Source organism: Gasterosteus aculeatus, chromosome 9 (assembly GCF_964276395.1).
Source record: "Gasterosteus aculeatus chromosome 9, fGasAcu3.hap1.1, whole genome shotgun sequence".
Classification (NCBI taxonomy): Eukaryota; Metazoa; Chordata; class Actinopteri; order Perciformes; family Gasterosteidae; genus Gasterosteus; species Gasterosteus aculeatus.
In genome coordinates this window covers 6,844,733-6,859,943 of record NC_135696.1, presented here as the reverse complement: position 1 = coordinate 6,859,943, position 15,211 = coordinate 6,844,733, and the positions used below count along the sequence as shown (strand labels likewise).

At 42.9% G+C, this 15,211-nt stretch overlaps 4 protein-coding genes across 5 annotated transcripts; 2 read left to right on the top strand and 2 right to left on the bottom strand.

Moving 5' to 3' along the window:
* The first annotated feature begins 110 nt into the window (after nucleotides 1-110).
* LOC120824791 (glutaryl-CoA dehydrogenase, mitochondrial) lies at nucleotides 111-4,528 on the top strand. The gene is made up of 12 exons (XM_040185865.2): nucleotides 111-533; nucleotides 976-1,078; nucleotides 1,226-1,258; nucleotides 1,376-1,516; nucleotides 1,816-1,878; nucleotides 2,031-2,201; nucleotides 2,313-2,442; nucleotides 2,989-3,205; nucleotides 3,304-3,407; nucleotides 3,490-3,615; nucleotides 3,705-3,865; nucleotides 4,093-4,528. Exons 2-12 carry the CDS (start codon nucleotides 976-978, stop codon nucleotides 4,164-4,166), a joined length of 1,323 nt encoding a protein of 440 aa, XP_040041799.1. The 5' UTR covers nucleotides 111-533; the 3' UTR covers nucleotides 4,167-4,528.
* Nucleotides 4,529-4,588: 60 nt separating this feature from the next.
* On the bottom strand, nucleotides 4,589-6,808 carry syce2 (synaptonemal complex central element protein 2). Its single transcript, XM_040185934.2, has 5 exons — nucleotides 6,542-6,808; nucleotides 5,893-6,019; nucleotides 5,566-5,639; nucleotides 5,286-5,400; nucleotides 4,589-5,103 (listed from the first exon to the last, which is right to left on the bottom strand). Exons 2-5 carry the CDS (start codon nucleotides 6,004-6,006, stop codon nucleotides 4,903-4,905), a joined length of 504 nt encoding a protein of 167 aa, XP_040041868.2. The 5' UTR covers nucleotides 6,007-6,019; nucleotides 6,542-6,808; the 3' UTR covers nucleotides 4,589-4,902.
* A 434-nt stretch (nucleotides 6,809-7,242) lies between these two features.
* On the top strand, nucleotides 7,243-9,025 carry LOC144383294 (uncharacterized). The gene is made up of 3 exons (XM_078080337.1): nucleotides 7,243-7,420; nucleotides 7,734-7,886; nucleotides 8,130-9,025. The coding sequence occupies exons 1-3, from the start codon at nucleotides 7,309-7,311 to the stop codon at nucleotides 8,420-8,422; spliced, it is 558 nt and encodes a 185-aa protein (XP_077936463.1). The 5' UTR covers nucleotides 7,243-7,308; the 3' UTR covers nucleotides 8,423-9,025.
* Nucleotides 9,026-11,186: 2,161 nt separating this feature from the next.
* acp5a (acid phosphatase 5a, tartrate resistant) lies at nucleotides 11,187-15,003 on the bottom strand. Of its 2 annotated transcripts, XM_040185891.2 has the most exons (6): nucleotides 14,060-15,003; nucleotides 13,562-13,652; nucleotides 12,344-12,543; nucleotides 12,122-12,246; nucleotides 11,682-12,027; nucleotides 11,187-11,592 (listed from the first exon to the last, which is right to left on the bottom strand). In XM_040185891.2, exons 2-6 carry the CDS (start codon nucleotides 13,650-13,652, stop codon nucleotides 11,353-11,355), a joined length of 1,002 nt encoding a protein of 333 aa, XP_040041825.2. In that variant the 5' UTR covers nucleotides 14,060-15,003; the 3' UTR covers nucleotides 11,187-11,352. The 2 variants fall into 2 exon arrangements, with proteins under 2 accessions (XP_040041825.2, XP_040041826.1); XM_040185892.2 differs by lacking the exon at nucleotides 13,562-13,652 and having other exon boundaries at nucleotides 14,060-14,434.
* Nucleotides 15,004-15,211: the final 208 nt, after the last annotated feature.

The window sequence follows — 15,211 nt, the reverse complement described above, 5'->3', positions numbered from 1 at the left end:
GCAGTGTCACTTATAAAAGTTGGGGGGCAGAAGGCATCGAGGGCTTCTTATTTTGGGAGCCAATGAGCTGCGAGGCCGCGGGTCAACACCCACCCCTCACCCCTCACCCCGGCCCCCCGGCGGCCCAGATCGCCATTTTAAGTGTGGAAAGACCCTGAGAGTCTTCTTTAATTATCTGTCACCTCTTGTAATTTAAGTCTTTGGCCGTGGTCGATACTGGAGGCCGCCCCCAACCGAAGAGCTCCCCGAGTTACTTCGATAAGATCACTCATTCACTCGAGCAGACGGTCCAGAGCAGAATGCGTTACTTGCGTAACTTGCGTAGCTTGCGTAACGTTCATGCGTTGTACAACCGTAGCTCGCGCATTGCCTCCAGTGTTCTCCGCCTCACCTGTCATGGTGGGAGGGAGCTCCCACGTTTGACGTTACGTATGCCTGTGACGTAGCAAGCGCGGAATATTACTTAAGCGACTTTCTCCAGCCGCGCCTGACCGCTTCAGATCTGCAGATCAGCCGATAAAGGAAGGAAAAAGGTACCGTAGACCGAGGCTTTCCGCAGGAAAACGTCACCACGTCTTCATCCTCGTTGTTGGACGGACCATTCGGTTTAGGATTTAGTTTCAACGTGGCTCACAAAGAAAGGGACGTATCGCTTGTTTGTTCTGACTCTCAGTCTTAACATTACAAAACACATTTCAAATAGTTTTGCCTAAAAAGTGTCTAAACGATGACCAAAGTCCTGCAGGAGTCATTATAATGAAACGTTATGCTCGAAACCATGTTTATGGGGCCAACAGAACTGTAGTTAACATCTGGTCAATTTAGCCTACAGCTGTGTTGCATAACAATGTAATATTAACAGTGAATGTGCTTCATTTGGATGTTACTTTCTCTCTGGGACAGTTTCAACGGTCTTAAAGCGATTTAAGTTTAAATCATCCAACTCTAACAATATTTTTCATCTTCTTTTCCCAGATGTCTCTCAGAGGTTCTGTAACCCGTCTGCTCGCCAACAGCCAGAAATGTGCTGCCGTCACTGCCTGCAGAGCCCAGGGCACAGCTGCTGCGGCTGTCAAAGGTACACTTAAATGTCTTCAGCAATTCTTTCAAATTTAAGAAATAAATCCTCATGTACTGTATTTGGATAAAAAGGAAAAAAAAACTTCCATGAGGTGAAACAAGGTATAAGTCGTTTGAATTTGTCAACATTCTTCTTCCTTTTTAGATGTCGCCGAAAGCAAAAAGCCTGCGAAGGCCCGTAAGTGAATTTGTAATAAGTCAAAAGTAGTGTTCATATTCCTTTTGCATGCTCTTCGGTCTCATGTCACCGTGACAAAACCACAGCATGCGTCTCTGTACATGTTTTGACCCTCAGCCAAGGTGCCGTTCAACTGGCGAGACGCCCTAAATCTGGAGGGTCAGCTGACGGAGGAGGAGATCATGATCCGGGACTCCTTCCGCGACTACTGCCAGGAAAAACTCATGCCCCGCGTCCTAATGGCCAACAGACACGAACGTAAGCAAAGCACACAGCCATGGCCTGTCTGTCTGGAATCTGCCTATGGAACTGTGTCGTCCCAGTTTACTGCAGGTGCTGCATTAACAAAAAAATAATAACGGCAGGAAAGACAAGAAGGGCTCATATAGAATGTTTATAAAGTTTGAAAATGTCCATATTGGAGTATCATAGATCAAGCTTGTATAACATAAACTTCCTTTTTAGAGCTCTTTGTAGTCAGTTTTGGGCTTTTTTAAATGTACTTACAGATATTTCATTGTCAGTTTTTAATTTTCCCAACATGCACCCTGCCACAGAATTCCACCGTGAGATTGTCTCAGAGATGGGAGATTTGGGCGTCTTAGGCCCGACTATTAAAGGTAAACAGAAAGAATGCAACATTATCAATATGGTCCGACAGAATATACATGCTCAAGTATCTTTTGTTCTACCGGGTTTCTAGATACGCCTTTTACATGTTTTCTATTTGTTGCGGTGAGGACTACCTGACGGTGTTTCATCCCCCCTGCAGGGTACGGCTGTGCAGGCACTAGTTATGTGGCGTACGGCCTGATCGCCAGAGAGGTCGAGAGAGTGGACAGCGGGTATCGGTCCGTCATGAGTGTGCAGTCCTCACTCGTCATGCATCCAATCAATGCTTATGGCACCGAGGCCCAGAAGGAGAAGTACCTGCCCCGGCTTGGTGAGGAGGACGTGTCCATGTGACGTGTCTGTATTTGCACATGACATCGTATATAAATAAAGCCAAAGGTCAGTCTCTAGATTGTCCTTCATGTTGCCATTCGTCTCACAGCTCGAGGAGAGATCCTGGGCTGCTTCGGCCTGACGGAGCCCAACCACGGCAGTGATCCCAGCAGTATGGAGACCAGGGCCAAATACAACCCGTCCAGTGGTACCTTCTCCATCAGCGGATCCAAGACCTGGTAGGCAGAACGAGCAAGATGCGTTGATTTCTCTTGTCTCGAACGAGACGAACATGATGATATGGAGGCCGCTGCTGGAAAAATATTTGTGTTTTTAGAAGGTATTTAATGCCTTACGTGTTTGTTTGGATCAATCCTACATTCCGAGGAAAACTTTTTAATAGAATTAAAATATTTTAATTAATTATGGCATTAATTAATTGTAGTCCTTCCAATTTAAAAGTCAAACTTTACTCTGCTGCTGCAGCGCAGAACATTTCAAAAGTGTCTTCTGTAGTTTTGGACCCAGCAATAATTTAGAATGTACACCCGTGTGTTTACTGCCTGCTGCCCGGGATTTAAAATGGTTTGGGGGTATAGTTTTTGGAGACTGGTGATAATTTATACTGCAGAGCTTCCGGAATGTATTAACCAATGCAGTTCATCACCTAAGTTGAAAATAACGATTAAGACTGTTGCAAACGGCGAGCCCTTAAAGTGAAACACTTCACTGTGTAATCATTCGCTGAATGTGTTTCATGTTGCTCGTCCTCCTTCCTCTCTCAGGATCACAAATTCTCCTGTGGCAGACATTGCAGTGGTGTGGGCCAAGTGTGAAGATGGCAAAGTGCGGGGTTTCATCTTGGAGCGTGGAATGAAGGGTTTCGCCACCCCCAAGATTGAGGGCAAGTTCTCGCTGAGGGCGTCCGCCACTGGCATGATCCTGATGGATGAAGTGGAAGTTCCCGAGGAGAACCTACTGCCCAACGTCTCTGGTCTAGCTGTGCGTTGGTGCACTCGTCGTTCAGCTCAGCTCCAGCAAAACTGAAATAGATTTCACCCAAAAATGTAACCTCTCTTTTGTTGACCTTTTCCAACCAGGGTCCCTTTGGCTGTCTGAACAACGCTCGGTATGGCATCGCATGGGGAGCTCTGGGAGCTGCTGAGTTCTGCTTCCACGCTGCCAGGCAGTACACTCTGGACAGGTACGGGACGCTGTGAGCTGAACTCTATGGAGATTGATTGATGGTTTTCTTCTTTTTATTTTATTTTCTCCCCTCCTATCAGAATGCAGTTCGGGGTGCCACTGGCCAGGAACCAGCTGATGCAGAAGAAAATGGCTGACATGCTGACAGAGATCACGCTTGGGCTTCAGTCATGTCTGGCCTTGGGAAGACTTATTGATGATAAAAAGTGAGTCTTCTCTGTCTTGCTTTAAATATCGGTCCCTCTTTACTAATAAAAACATTTCCCGTTAAATGGGTTTGTTCTCGTCCTAACAGAGCAGCGCCTGACATGATCTCCATGCTCAAGAGGAACAGCTGTGGTAAGGCTTTGGATATTGCCAGACAAGCCAGAGACATGCTGGGTGGAAATGGCATCTCAGATGAGTACCACATAATCCGGCACGTCATGAACCTAGAGGCCGTCAACACATACGAAGGTAAGCACGTGGGTCACTAATGCAAGAAAAGATCATTTCAAACTTAAATAGCATTTATGTAAATCTACCACTAGGGGGCAGCAGTGCATAATTACTACACGTTGATTAAGAGACATGTTGCTGAACTTTGTTGTTGTTATTCTGTTAGAATTTAGCAAAATTACTGTTAAAAAAAAAGTGAAACGAAATTATGTTTAATGTTTTTTTTTGTCCATTGTTGTTTATAGGAACTCATGACATTCATGCCTTGATCCTGGGCAGAGCCATCACTGGACTGCAGTCTTTCACTGTTGAAAAGTAAAGGCTGATTTGGACTTGCTCTGATATCTGCTTCGAATTTGGTAAAGTCATACGTGTAGAAACATGAAGTAATGTACCTCACATTATGAGCTTACCCCAATGGACATACAACATACAAATCAATACATTTTTATGTTATTGTGACGGGAGCTTTGGCATCTTTGGTGAATATGTAGGGTCAACATAGCTCTGCATTGGGTCCAACAGTGATGACATTTATACAGTTAGGAAGTCTGAAATGAACTTCAGACACCGCCTACGCATGGTGCATGTACACGGTGTGGCATTATGACTGTTTATTTTTTGTTGTTGTCACAATTGGATAATATGTAAATAAATGGCTTTGAAATGATGATACATACTAACATTATGTATGTTGTAAGAACCTTGTCCCTTTGTGCTGACTCATTTCAGTAATGGGCCTTATTTGTTTTTTTTAATTGAATTAACAAATACTGGAATTGTACATAAAATATAAACATATTTTCAGCTTTTGCTCTTTTATTCTATAACAATCAACAACTACAACAATCATGAGCTGTGAACTGAACTGAACTGCTCTCCCAACCACAAAGACACAATTATGCGTGTGTTCTTGAGGAAGAAGAAAGAGGAAATGGGAGAAATCTAAATAACTCCTGCATTGGGAGAAAATAAACTAGTCTGAAGACACAACTCATTGACCTAACGAACACATTAACTAATTAAAAATCAAAACAAAAATCACAACTAGTTCATCAGGGTTCTGATGCCTGCGTAATGGCCAGCGCTCCTCTGAGACTCTCCAGCGCCTGGCTGGCCTCCTCGAGCTCACTGTTGAGCTTAGTGCAGCTCTCCAGCACCTCGCATAACTCCTGCAGCATCACCTCCATCTCTTTACTGGTCTCGTCATAGATCGTGTACATGTGCTCCTTCATCTTCTGACACGTCTCTGTCACCTTGGGGATAATATGTGAGGTGAAAGAACAAATCAGTCCCAACGTTTCTGGTGGCGCCAGAAACACAGTTAAGAACGGAGAAGAGGTGTCACTCCGTAATAAAAGCGTGCAGTTTATTCGGGCCAAACATGGAAGTTATGTACATAGTCTTTGGTGTGTACAGCAGGACATTAGTTTTGTACCTTCTCCACTAACTTCTCCTGGAAGCTGTCCAAAACTTGCTGGTTGGTGGTGCGGCTGTCATTCATCTTTTCAACCAGTTCCTGAACTCTTCTGCTGATCTCAGCTATACTTGAGCTACAAGACATATTGACATGTGTGTAGTTGGAACTTGACTTTAAACCTAACTGGATTATTTACTGTCCGCCCAGGGGCAAGTAAACCGAGCTGCTCAAGTAAAAGCACCTCCTGTATGAATTGTCCCTTCAGTAAATGGATTGGACCGTGTGGGTAAAGCTGTACCTGGTATGCTGCTCTTGACCCTCGGTCGCGCTCGTGAGAGAGGACTTCCCGCTCCATGACTTAGGATCTTCTGGCTGTATCAAGGTCAACGACAGATTAAAAACTATTGCATCATCCTTCCCAGGTGGCTGGCAGTAAACCTGAAGGGTTCAGGTATCGTTTACGGGATCCCAAAAGACAATCCGGATTATAATACCATTAATGGTCAACGACAAAAAAAACACAATACACGTTATACATTATGCTGCCCCAATCTATCATCATTTTTTCAACAGTAGTATTTTGTGTTTTGCAAGTTCATTCTGTGCAGTGCTTGTAAAGAAATACCATATCTGGGGACAGGTGGGTCTCTGCTGTGAAGCCATGTGGCTCTTCGTGTTGCATGTCGGATGTGGACTGAGAGCTGGAGGGCAACGCGAGGTCATCGAAGAAAAAATCCATTTATGGTTGACAGCTAAAACCGGTTTGAAATAACACAAACCTGTTCAAATGCACGAATATTGCCAGTGAACAGCAGAGATGTAGGCTAACGTTAGCAGTCTTATAGCAGCATAATATAATTAAATGCCTCCATTCTCAACTTTCTAACTTAGCTCACTGGTTTTAACTAAATGAACGTTAGCCATCCTAGCTGTAAAGTCTCCTTAAGCTCAACATTTACAACACCACATAATTATTAGAATTGTTTAGTTATAGTGTATATGTGTGCGGCTTTATAATCCCTCTACTCACATAACCTGAGTTATTAAGACAGTATCTTGCTGAGTGTAAAGTTCATCTTAGCATTAGCTACGAGCACGCTAGCTAGTTAGCTAAATGCTAAAAGCTAAAAAAGCTACACACAATTGAAAATGCTGTTTTCAATTGTGTTGCTTAACAAGCCAAAATACTACAACCCACTCGCTTAAAAACGTAGAATAGACACGCTATATTTATAAAGGTACCGTATATGGTTAAAATAATAACATGTTCTCACCTGGTTAGCAGTGCTGGAAGCAGTAAAATAGCAACAACTCCCAATAAAAATACTCTGATTTTCACAATACTGTGAAATGAATGAAGATACTTGAGAGTTGCTTTTTATTATGCAGCCCCTTAGTATGCTCAGGAGTGTAATTTTAATAAAAAAATATAGTAAGATTATATTTGGTAGGTGCAAAACAGAACATGGAAATACTCAAAGTTTACCTGAAAACTGGCAGGTTACTTTCCACTATATTATATACTATATATATTATATTATATCATATTCAAACAACGTTGCAACCAATACATTAGGATATTGGCAGAAAACCAAAGAGATTATGTTATTGTGTTAAAACAAATCTAATTTTAACCACTCCAGTCAGGAAGTCTGCGGGATTTTAATTGTTTTTATTTATTTATTTATCATTGACGTCAAAACAGTTTAGAATTTATTGGCCAAGATTTAGGTATTTTTTGTGAGTGAGAACGAGAGAGAGAGAGAGAGAGAGAGAGAGAGAGAGAGAGAGAGATTATTATGAAGGGGAACGCAAAACTCGCTGGGGATTAAGTCATGTAATGTTACAGGGGAGGGATGGGGAGTGGATGAGGGGGGTTGATTGATGGTTGCTGCAATTGGACGTGTAATCCCTTCCCCCCCTCCCCCTCTCTATCTCTCTCTCCCTCTCTCTCTCTCTTATCTCTGTGTCACCGCCCAGTCTGGATTATTTCGGCACAGAGGGCAAAGCACACTGCACAAAGGCTGCTCTGCATGTCTTCATGTGTGGTGGAGGATGGAGTGATGATTGCAACATGATGCTAAACATGAAACTTGTTACAGGATGTGAAACGGCGCTGCAAAGGTCCAGACGTGTTAACTTGGTCGCGACAGGTGGGTGAATTTATTCACTGGTCTGTTTTCAAATTGGTCAAGTTTTTTCAATCTTCCATTTGCTTTATATTAAAGTTAATTAGAAATAGAATATCAACGCATTTACTTTACCTTCAGCTAGTGGATTTAGACTGTGTCTCTCTTCATTCTAGGGAGCTACGCCTTTGTGGATGAATGTGGATGAATCAAATTGGGAACGTTTTTGCTTTTAATTGGTAAAATAACTGTGGAGGCTCCTAATCTGGGAATATGGACAACTTTAATATCACAAACGAAGGTGGACGTTCATTCCAGTTCTTGGTTCATAATCTAGAGCCTCTGTACAAGGAGTACAAGCCTCCCGCTAGGGACGTCATCCAGCTCCCCAAATCCATCCTCTACCTCCTCGTGGCCGCTCTGGTTGTAGTTGCTGTGGCTTACGCTATCGTTGGACACCTCATCAAAGACCTCATGCTGGACATTACAGGTACTTCAGTCTGTTAGAAACTGCCTCATACAAACATATTTGTATGCCACCATTATGGAATAAGTTTGATTAAGTTTCTTGTGCATAAATCTATGTTATAACTGTGTTATTTCTGTGAGAAATGGAAAAGGCTGAAATAGCAACAAATTATTTTCCAAGTAATTTCTCTTGGTGATAAATAAATGCTGAACTAGTGTTTGTAACATGACAATGCAAATGCATGTCTTCTATCCGTGAACACAGACTGTTTACTGGGCCCATACGAGGACGACCTGAAAAAAGATGGAGAGGTGGAGAAAGTCAGTCCGCTGCACATGCAGCCTGTGCTCAACCACTCTCATCCGAATGCCTTCCACGTTTGGGACCAAGACGACGTCATCATTTCCATACCTTTCGGAGGCGAGGGCACCCTGTCCAGCCCTCTATCCAGCCCTCTGATTGCTGTCATCCCAAAAATACCTTATTTTTTCCCCAACTCCCATAGCGTCAACAGCCCGTCCCACAATCAGCCGATCCCGAGGGAGAGTGATGCCTGAGGCAAGTCACAGGATCCGAGACATTTGTCAAGCGATTTTCATCCCTTCTGGTCGCTGTCATTTATTGTCTTTAGTTGAACGTCTTCAGCTCCTCGTTTTTGATCTCTGAAACCTATTCTACCCCAATTTGGGTGTCGGGAACATTGTATTGATTTCTGGAATGATATCAAAATCGGAATGTGTCACAAATCCAGCAACATCCAATGGCCTGTAGAGCCATTTCAGATGTCTGCCGTAGTAACCGATGCTTCTTATTGAGACTAAAGAAACAAAGAAACGGACAGCCTTCACTTTGGATTTGTGCCAAGTTAGAATGATTTATCAGCAGTTATGATCACAATGTTATATTTGTCTTTACTTTGTTACACAAACTTCAGATGAGGTTGTGATCATGTCCAATATCAAATAATCCAAATTCATGCTCATGCTTACTGTTGTCTTTTGTTTCAGTGAATGACAGATTTGGCCAAAAATGACATCCAAACACCTCTGTTTCACTGATTCCTAAATGCATCTATTTTATTTAAACACATTTATTTTTACTCCTGATGAAAGATTGGGAGACGAGTGTGAGTTCTTCTGTCAAATAAAAGGTGAATAATTGTTAGCTTCAATCTTACTCTGATACTCCCTTATGGGCGGATCGACCTACTAACTAATAGGGTAAAGTTAATTAAATTAGTGGAGGTGAGTGCGTTAACGTGACTGTGTGCTGCCCTGTAGGCTCAGACGGGTGAACAGAATGATCGTCCGCACAAATCTATTTTGGTAAAGTTAAAAAAAAACACACACCAAACCCAGTAATGCAAAATCAGTTTCTTCTCCTTATTTGTATTAAATGTTTACATGGTAAAAAGCGACTGTGACACAGGGTTCCTTACTAAGGCCTCATTATAGTTTTATATTATTGTATATATATATATATATATATATATATATATATATATATATATATATATATATATATTATAAGTTTTATATGACGTGCAGCTCTCTTTTGCTAGTTGGCATCCAAACACTCACACTGCTACACAACTCCAAATGACCGATTATAAGCAGGATATTGACATGCAGAAATCTTGGGATATTAAAACCACCTGAAGGCTGTAGCATCTCTCTGTCACACGCACACACTTTAGCTCAGTATTAGCAGTTTAATTTACTTCTCATTTTCACCTTGTTTGCACCCATAATTACAAAGAAGGTTATTGCACCTTTGCTCTGGGAAAACATTTTATTGTATAAAGTGACACTTTTTGGGCACCCTCATTGAGGTAACATTCTATTTCATCTGTAAAACTCAGAGGGCCCCACATTCAGTGAGGGCTGGAGATTAAGGGGTGAAGATTAAAAGACTCGCTAAGCCTTTAATACACCATCCTTTTATTACTTCTAGATAATCGGACAGCAGCACCCTAATCTGACAAATGTATCCACAATTTATTCTGCTTGTACGATGGCATTAATATGGATCCGCATTGAGTTACGCTGGGAGAGCAAACATTTTTATGTATCACGTTCCAGTTTATAATGTCCAACACGCAAGATTTTTGAAACAAATCATTGTGTTACAATTTGTCAGCGTGGTTTTCTCTCTGTTTCACCAGTCAGACCGGTGTGGCCAGATAGACGGCTTCTCTTGTTGCTGTCAGAGTCAGTGCTCTAAACAGTTTACTTGCTGCAAACCCCTTGTGTTACCCGTTGAGAAGTCCTGCAGGTGAGACCTGTTGTACATGCATATAGTCACTTTGAATACTGAAGGGGTCTAATCATCAGTTTTGTCGCTCTCTTTTTGCTCTGCAGGCAGTTTACATCATTCAGCGTTAAGAGATCCTTATCCGTCTCTCAGGCGCATGTGACAGTTTACCCCTAAGCTGATTTCTTACGGACATTGACTCAGTTCAAAGATCAAGCTCCCAGTTTGAGGATGCATGACACCAGATGACTGCGACTCCTTCCAAGTGGATCAGCAACACGATTAAGTAACCCTATAACATCCAGACTGGGGTTAGGACGGGATAAACACATGAGGGATGTGGGGGATGGGGGGGGGGGGCACTAAACATTGCATTCAATTTGACATATTACACAACATGCAGTTTTATTTGCATGTTACACAACATGCAAATAAAAGAGGTGAGAGCCCAAAATCCTCCTTATGTAAAGAAATTAGGGCAGTAAAAGCAAAACAATGTCAGCAGAAGGATGTAGAAAAAAAACATATCATAGGTTGTGCTTTACCCAGTTATTCGTTGGCTGGCAGAGTTTATCCTGGTCGGCGGCAATCTGTCATTCAGCCTAATCCTCTGGTGGAAGACCAGGTGGTCCCCTGACAAAGCAGTTAGCAAAGTCTTTGCATTTTCCAACAGTCAACTTATTTCTGTATTTTAACTCTGCGTGTGAGCACCATGAAAACAATGACCCGCGTTCTTCGCCAGCTCAGACACCACCATGTTAATTCTGCACAGCCAGGAATGTATCTCACTAAAGTGTAAGCACGGGCTATAATTATAATCCTCATTTTAAAATGTTTAAATCATACAAGCCTTTGTGCTCCAATCAACATCGAACTACAGAGTTTAAACAAGCAGAGTACATGGCAGTCACCTGACCAAGAACAAAGACGGCACTGTATGTTCAGATTACGAAGAAATAAAAAAAAAATACAGTACAGTCCTAGAATCTAGCACAAGCCCATAATCTATACAACTAAAGTGCATTAGAGACTTTTCCACCGCAAGCGATAACCAAGCAAACGCGACACTTTTTAGGAACAACATTTATTATTTTATCACAATAAAATCATATTTCTTTTAAAATAAATCTTTAAAATACAAATGACAAATATAATTGTTTAAAAACGATTAACAGTAGTGATTTACGTAGACTATACTGTATGTAAATAACATCTATTGCTTCGATGAGCCGGTCTACTCAAAGCTCCTTTGTGAGAGCGCCGTGCGGTAGAGAGAAGTGCCTGTAGCCTGGAAGAAGGTCAAGAACATCTTGTCCTTTGTGACTTCTGCATGGACAAAGCCTCCCAGCGTCGAAGCTTTCCCACTGAAGAACTTCACAGAACCTTTGGGAACGCGATTCCAGTGACGGATATCGGGATCCAGGAAGTTGCCAGCGCCGCTCACCACGTAGCCCACGCCGGACTCTTCGATGTACTGTAGCGAAGGGGGACAAAGACACGATTGGGACGGGAGGCAGACGGCGGGCCTTTGCCAAAAGGCCTTTACGCGTCGCACAAACCAACCTGCAGGTTGTGGTCATGGCCGCAGAGGTAAGCGGTGGCGTTGTATTTGACGAGCAGGGGCTTGACCCGCTGCAGCAGACACGCCGTGGGCCCGTGCTCGGACACCGACCACACGGGGTAATGGCCGGCCACCAACAGGAAGTCGGCCCTGGACTGAGCCAATCGCTCCTGCAGCCACGTCACCTGGCGGTTGGCGTCCATCATGCGCAGAGGGCCTCTGGGCGTCTCGTCCAGGAAGTCGTCAGAGTTACCGCACAGCAACACGGTGTCGAGCATGATGATGGTCAGAGTCTTCCCGGTGTTGGGGATGTGGAAGTTCAGCTCATAATAGTAGGAGGGGAAGTTCCTATTTAAAAACAAAAAAGAAGAACCCAGAGGTGTGATACTTAAGTTTATCCATGTACAGTTTGAGGCGTTGACGTTTTAAAGATGGTCCTTACCAGCGGTCAGATTTGTGGCTGTACTCAATCTGGGCTTTGACGTTGCCTGCATGGTCATGATTGCCAGCAAGCACATACCAGGGGATTTTGAGAGACTTTGCGGTGTACACCGACTCAAAAGTATCCTGATAGGAGGATTCAGGGGGACATTTTCTATTTTTTTACTGCCACAATGTTGCTTCATCACGACATTTCAAAAGAGACCTTCAGTTAACAACTGACCTGAAACCGAGGCGAATCGACACTGTCCACACCTCTGAAGTAGAAGTTATCGCCAAGGGCCAGAACAAAGTCAGCTCCCATCTGCTGTGCTACTTTGCTCATTTCTCGAGCAGTAGCCTTCTGCACAGCAGTGATGTAGGGGGGATAAGGCACCCCACCCCAGTCTCCTAAAGCCAGGAACTTTATGGAGGTTCGGTTGCCTGGAAGGAAAACATAAAATTGTGAAGAGCAGATAGTCTGAGGCGGCAAGACGTCACGTTTAATACATATTTCTGCCCCCCAGGCCTTTTGAGTGTATAGAAACATTTTAAGACCCTCGATTAAAAAAATAATTTGATTTTATATAGTAAAAAAATGAAAGTCATTCCTTCTTTGGTTTGAATTAATTGCATTATAAAATAAATAATTTTTACTTCACCTTCCCACTTAAAACATTCATTCAAGTCAATGTACATCAAATATTTATAGTGAGAAACTGTGCATAGACATAATTCCACAATTAACAGGAAGTTTTTTTCAAACCAGTGTTTGAAATGAGAATGCAGACACATAAAAGTGTAAACTTCTCCCACCATGAGAAACTCAGGGGCTTGTTCACGTGATCGGGGTGATGGGTTTCAGAGTGTCTTCAATTTAGTGGGCTTCATAGCATTATATTTGATTACTCGTGCACTGTCGTCTTGTTGTGTATTGTCGTATTGTCTGCGGTTATGCACCAACCGTCAAGTCAAATTCCTTGCATGTCTGACATATTATGGCAATAAATGTTCCCTGATTCATATAGCTGCCCACTTACACACGGAGGTCTCATTCCCCATAGTTCTCTAAAAGCACAGGGACAGAAATCTCGTTCTACTTTCCAGCTTTTAACTTTTTTTTTACATTTTTAGCTTTAGCTGTTTTGTTCAGCCGTTGTTGAGGTGGTCACGTTGTGAGACTTGCTACCTGTCACAGGTCTGTCCATCTTTGTATATTGCTTGATTCCTAACGCTATGTCTTATCTTTGCTCCGCTCGGGGGGAGAAGGGGGCGAAGTTCAAACACAGCGCATGTTGAGTCTTCATGTCGGTTTTGCTTTCGTTCTTTTTCCACACTTTTAAACAGTCGTTGCTGTGTGTTAAGGTTGGTGATGAATGATGAAGCCTCGACCCCCCGTTGCCCCAGCCCAGGAAATCACTGGTTTAATAGGTCATAAAAGCCCATATAAAGCAATACTCACTGCCAGTTTCTACCAGGTCTTCAAAGGCAGGAGAATAGCAGTAGGCCACAGGAATGGCAGCAATTAAGATGTATACCAGTGTGAGCCGCATCTTTAAAAAAAGACAAAACAGCAAAAGCTAAGAAGTCACAATACAAAGAAATTGTCAAAACAAGAACTGAAGCCAGCGGCAGCGTGCCGTGTGAACATACACTTCCTGTCTCCTCCCTGTTGCATAACAACAAGTTTCACTTGCTTTCATGTTGAAAGGTCAGTTGTGATTGGCTGCAGCTTAAAGCAGACATGTCACAGCTGCAGCTAATAGAAGCTAATCAAAGCAGCCACGTCTGTGAGGCTGAGGGGGGTCAGAGGTCACAATTCCATGTCAAAGCGTGTAATTTCATCTCTGCCTCTTTTGAATAAGAAACCGACACAGAGACAGAGACATCGCCCAGATCAAGAACTGCCTCGGTCCTGTTGCATCAAGACAGAGAAAGAGTCAAAGTAAAAACCACTTACAGCTGATAACTGGTGGGTTGAGCTCAGGATGACCTGACGGGAACCTCTTCGTCCTCGCAGCGCTTCTCCCGCCTGCCTTTTATCAGGATTCCTGGAGGGGAAGCTGCAGGAGGGTCAGGGGCATGATCATTGCTCACCCCTTGACTCAGTCTCGAGACTGCAGGGTCATCCGGGCCGCATGTGATCCACAGCGGTTATTATAGCTGGTGTCCAGACTCCGCTTCTTCTTCTTCCACTTCCACGTTAATCACTCTTTTCCTTCTTCCTTTTGTTCAGCATTTTGGACCGTTTGATAATATGGGAACCAGAGCGGTGGCTTCTTGAGTTTATCTCAGCGGGTAAATGTTGACGGCTCGGGCAACGGGTCGGACTCACAGGGAGCAGTCCTTCCACTTTGTCTTATCAAAGGGTTCCACCCTCCCTTATCTTCTCACTTTAACAGGAAAACACTGTTACTGACTGCGCTCTTCCCGCCTTTGAGACCATCATTATCTCATTTAGAACTGTGTATTTATTTATTTATTTATTGTGTGCTCTCCTGAATCAAGCTGTCACCGACTCATTTTTACATGATAAAAAAAAATAAGCGTGCCAGATGCAGATAACAGCTGCGTTCATAACTTGTTGTACTGGTAACACATGCAGATGTCAAAAAAGTGTATTTGTCAGGAGTACTACCTTGTCCAAGTACCTAGTCTTCTGTAGCACTGGAGGGAGCTTTTACCAGTTTGAGATTCAGTGTCAAAGGCACTTTAGACAGGAAGCTCTAATAGCTGACTAGGGGCAGTGGCCACATTTAATTAAATTGTGCTTCTTTTTTTTTTTTCAAATCGGTTTCACAATATCGGTGGAAGAGTCATTTCAAATGTGTGCAGTATCCCACACAAGACATTCCAGCAATTCATACTATTCATTCATATGTATAAAGTATATATTCCACATTTTGAAACACAGAACCTAGAGTATAATAATGACTGCTGAACACACTAGCAGTATGCACATTTTACATATATTTACATATTGGTTTTTCTGCTTGTGCCTAAATGTTCTCCCTGAGGAAACAACCAATGTTTGCATTCCATAACCAGATTTCCTCACAGGGATCAATGAGGCTTCAACTTATCTTTTTTTTTTAAACGGCCAGACAACAAC

Bases quoted from the DNA above. Each gene is read 5' to 3' on its own strand.
- LOC120824791 (XM_040185865.2), top strand. From the start codon at position 976: ATGTCTCTCAGAGGTTCTGTAACCCGTCTGCTCGCCAACAGCCAGAAA. The intron at 2,202-2,312 runs GTGAGGAGGACG...TTCGTCTCACAG, and splicing joins GAAGTACCTGCCCCGGCTTG to CTCGAGGAGAGATCCTGGGC. The intron at 3,616-3,704 runs GTGAGTCTTCTC...TCGTCCTAACAG, and splicing joins AGACTTATTGATGATAAAAA to AGCAGCGCCTGACATGATCT.
- syce2 (XM_040185934.2), bottom strand. From the start codon at position 6,006: ATGGATTTTTTCTTCGATGACCTCGCGTTGCCCTCCAGCTCTCAGTCC. The intron at 5,640-5,892 runs GTATTTCTTTAC...ACCTTGATACAG, and splicing joins CCCACCTGTCCCCAGATATG to CCAGAAGATCCTAAGTCATG. The intron at 5,401-5,565 runs GTACAGCTTTAC...TATGTCTTGTAG, and splicing joins GGTCAAGAGCAGCATACCAG to CTCAAGTATAGCTGAGATCA.
- LOC144383294 (XM_078080337.1), top strand. From the start codon at position 7,309: ATGTGTGGTGGAGGATGGAGTGATGATTGCAACATGATGCTAAACATG. The intron at 7,421-7,733 runs GTGGGTGAATTT...TTCATAATCTAG, and splicing joins TGTTAACTTGGTCGCGACAG to AGCCTCTGTACAAGGAGTAC. The intron at 7,887-8,129 runs GTACTTCAGTCT...CCGTGAACACAG, and splicing joins CCTCATGCTGGACATTACAG to ACTGTTTACTGGGCCCATAC.
- acp5a (XM_040185891.2), bottom strand. From the start codon at position 13,652: ATGCGGCTCACACTGGTATACATCTTAATTGCTGCCATTCCTGTGGCC. The intron at 12,544-13,561 runs GTGAGTATTGCT...TTTTCCTTCCAG, and splicing joins AGACCTGGTAGAAACTGGCA to GCAACCGAACCTCCATAAAG. The intron at 12,247-12,343 runs GTCAGTTGTTAA...TCCTCCTATCAG, and splicing joins TCGATTCGCCTCGGTTTCAG to GATACTTTTGAGTCGGTGTA.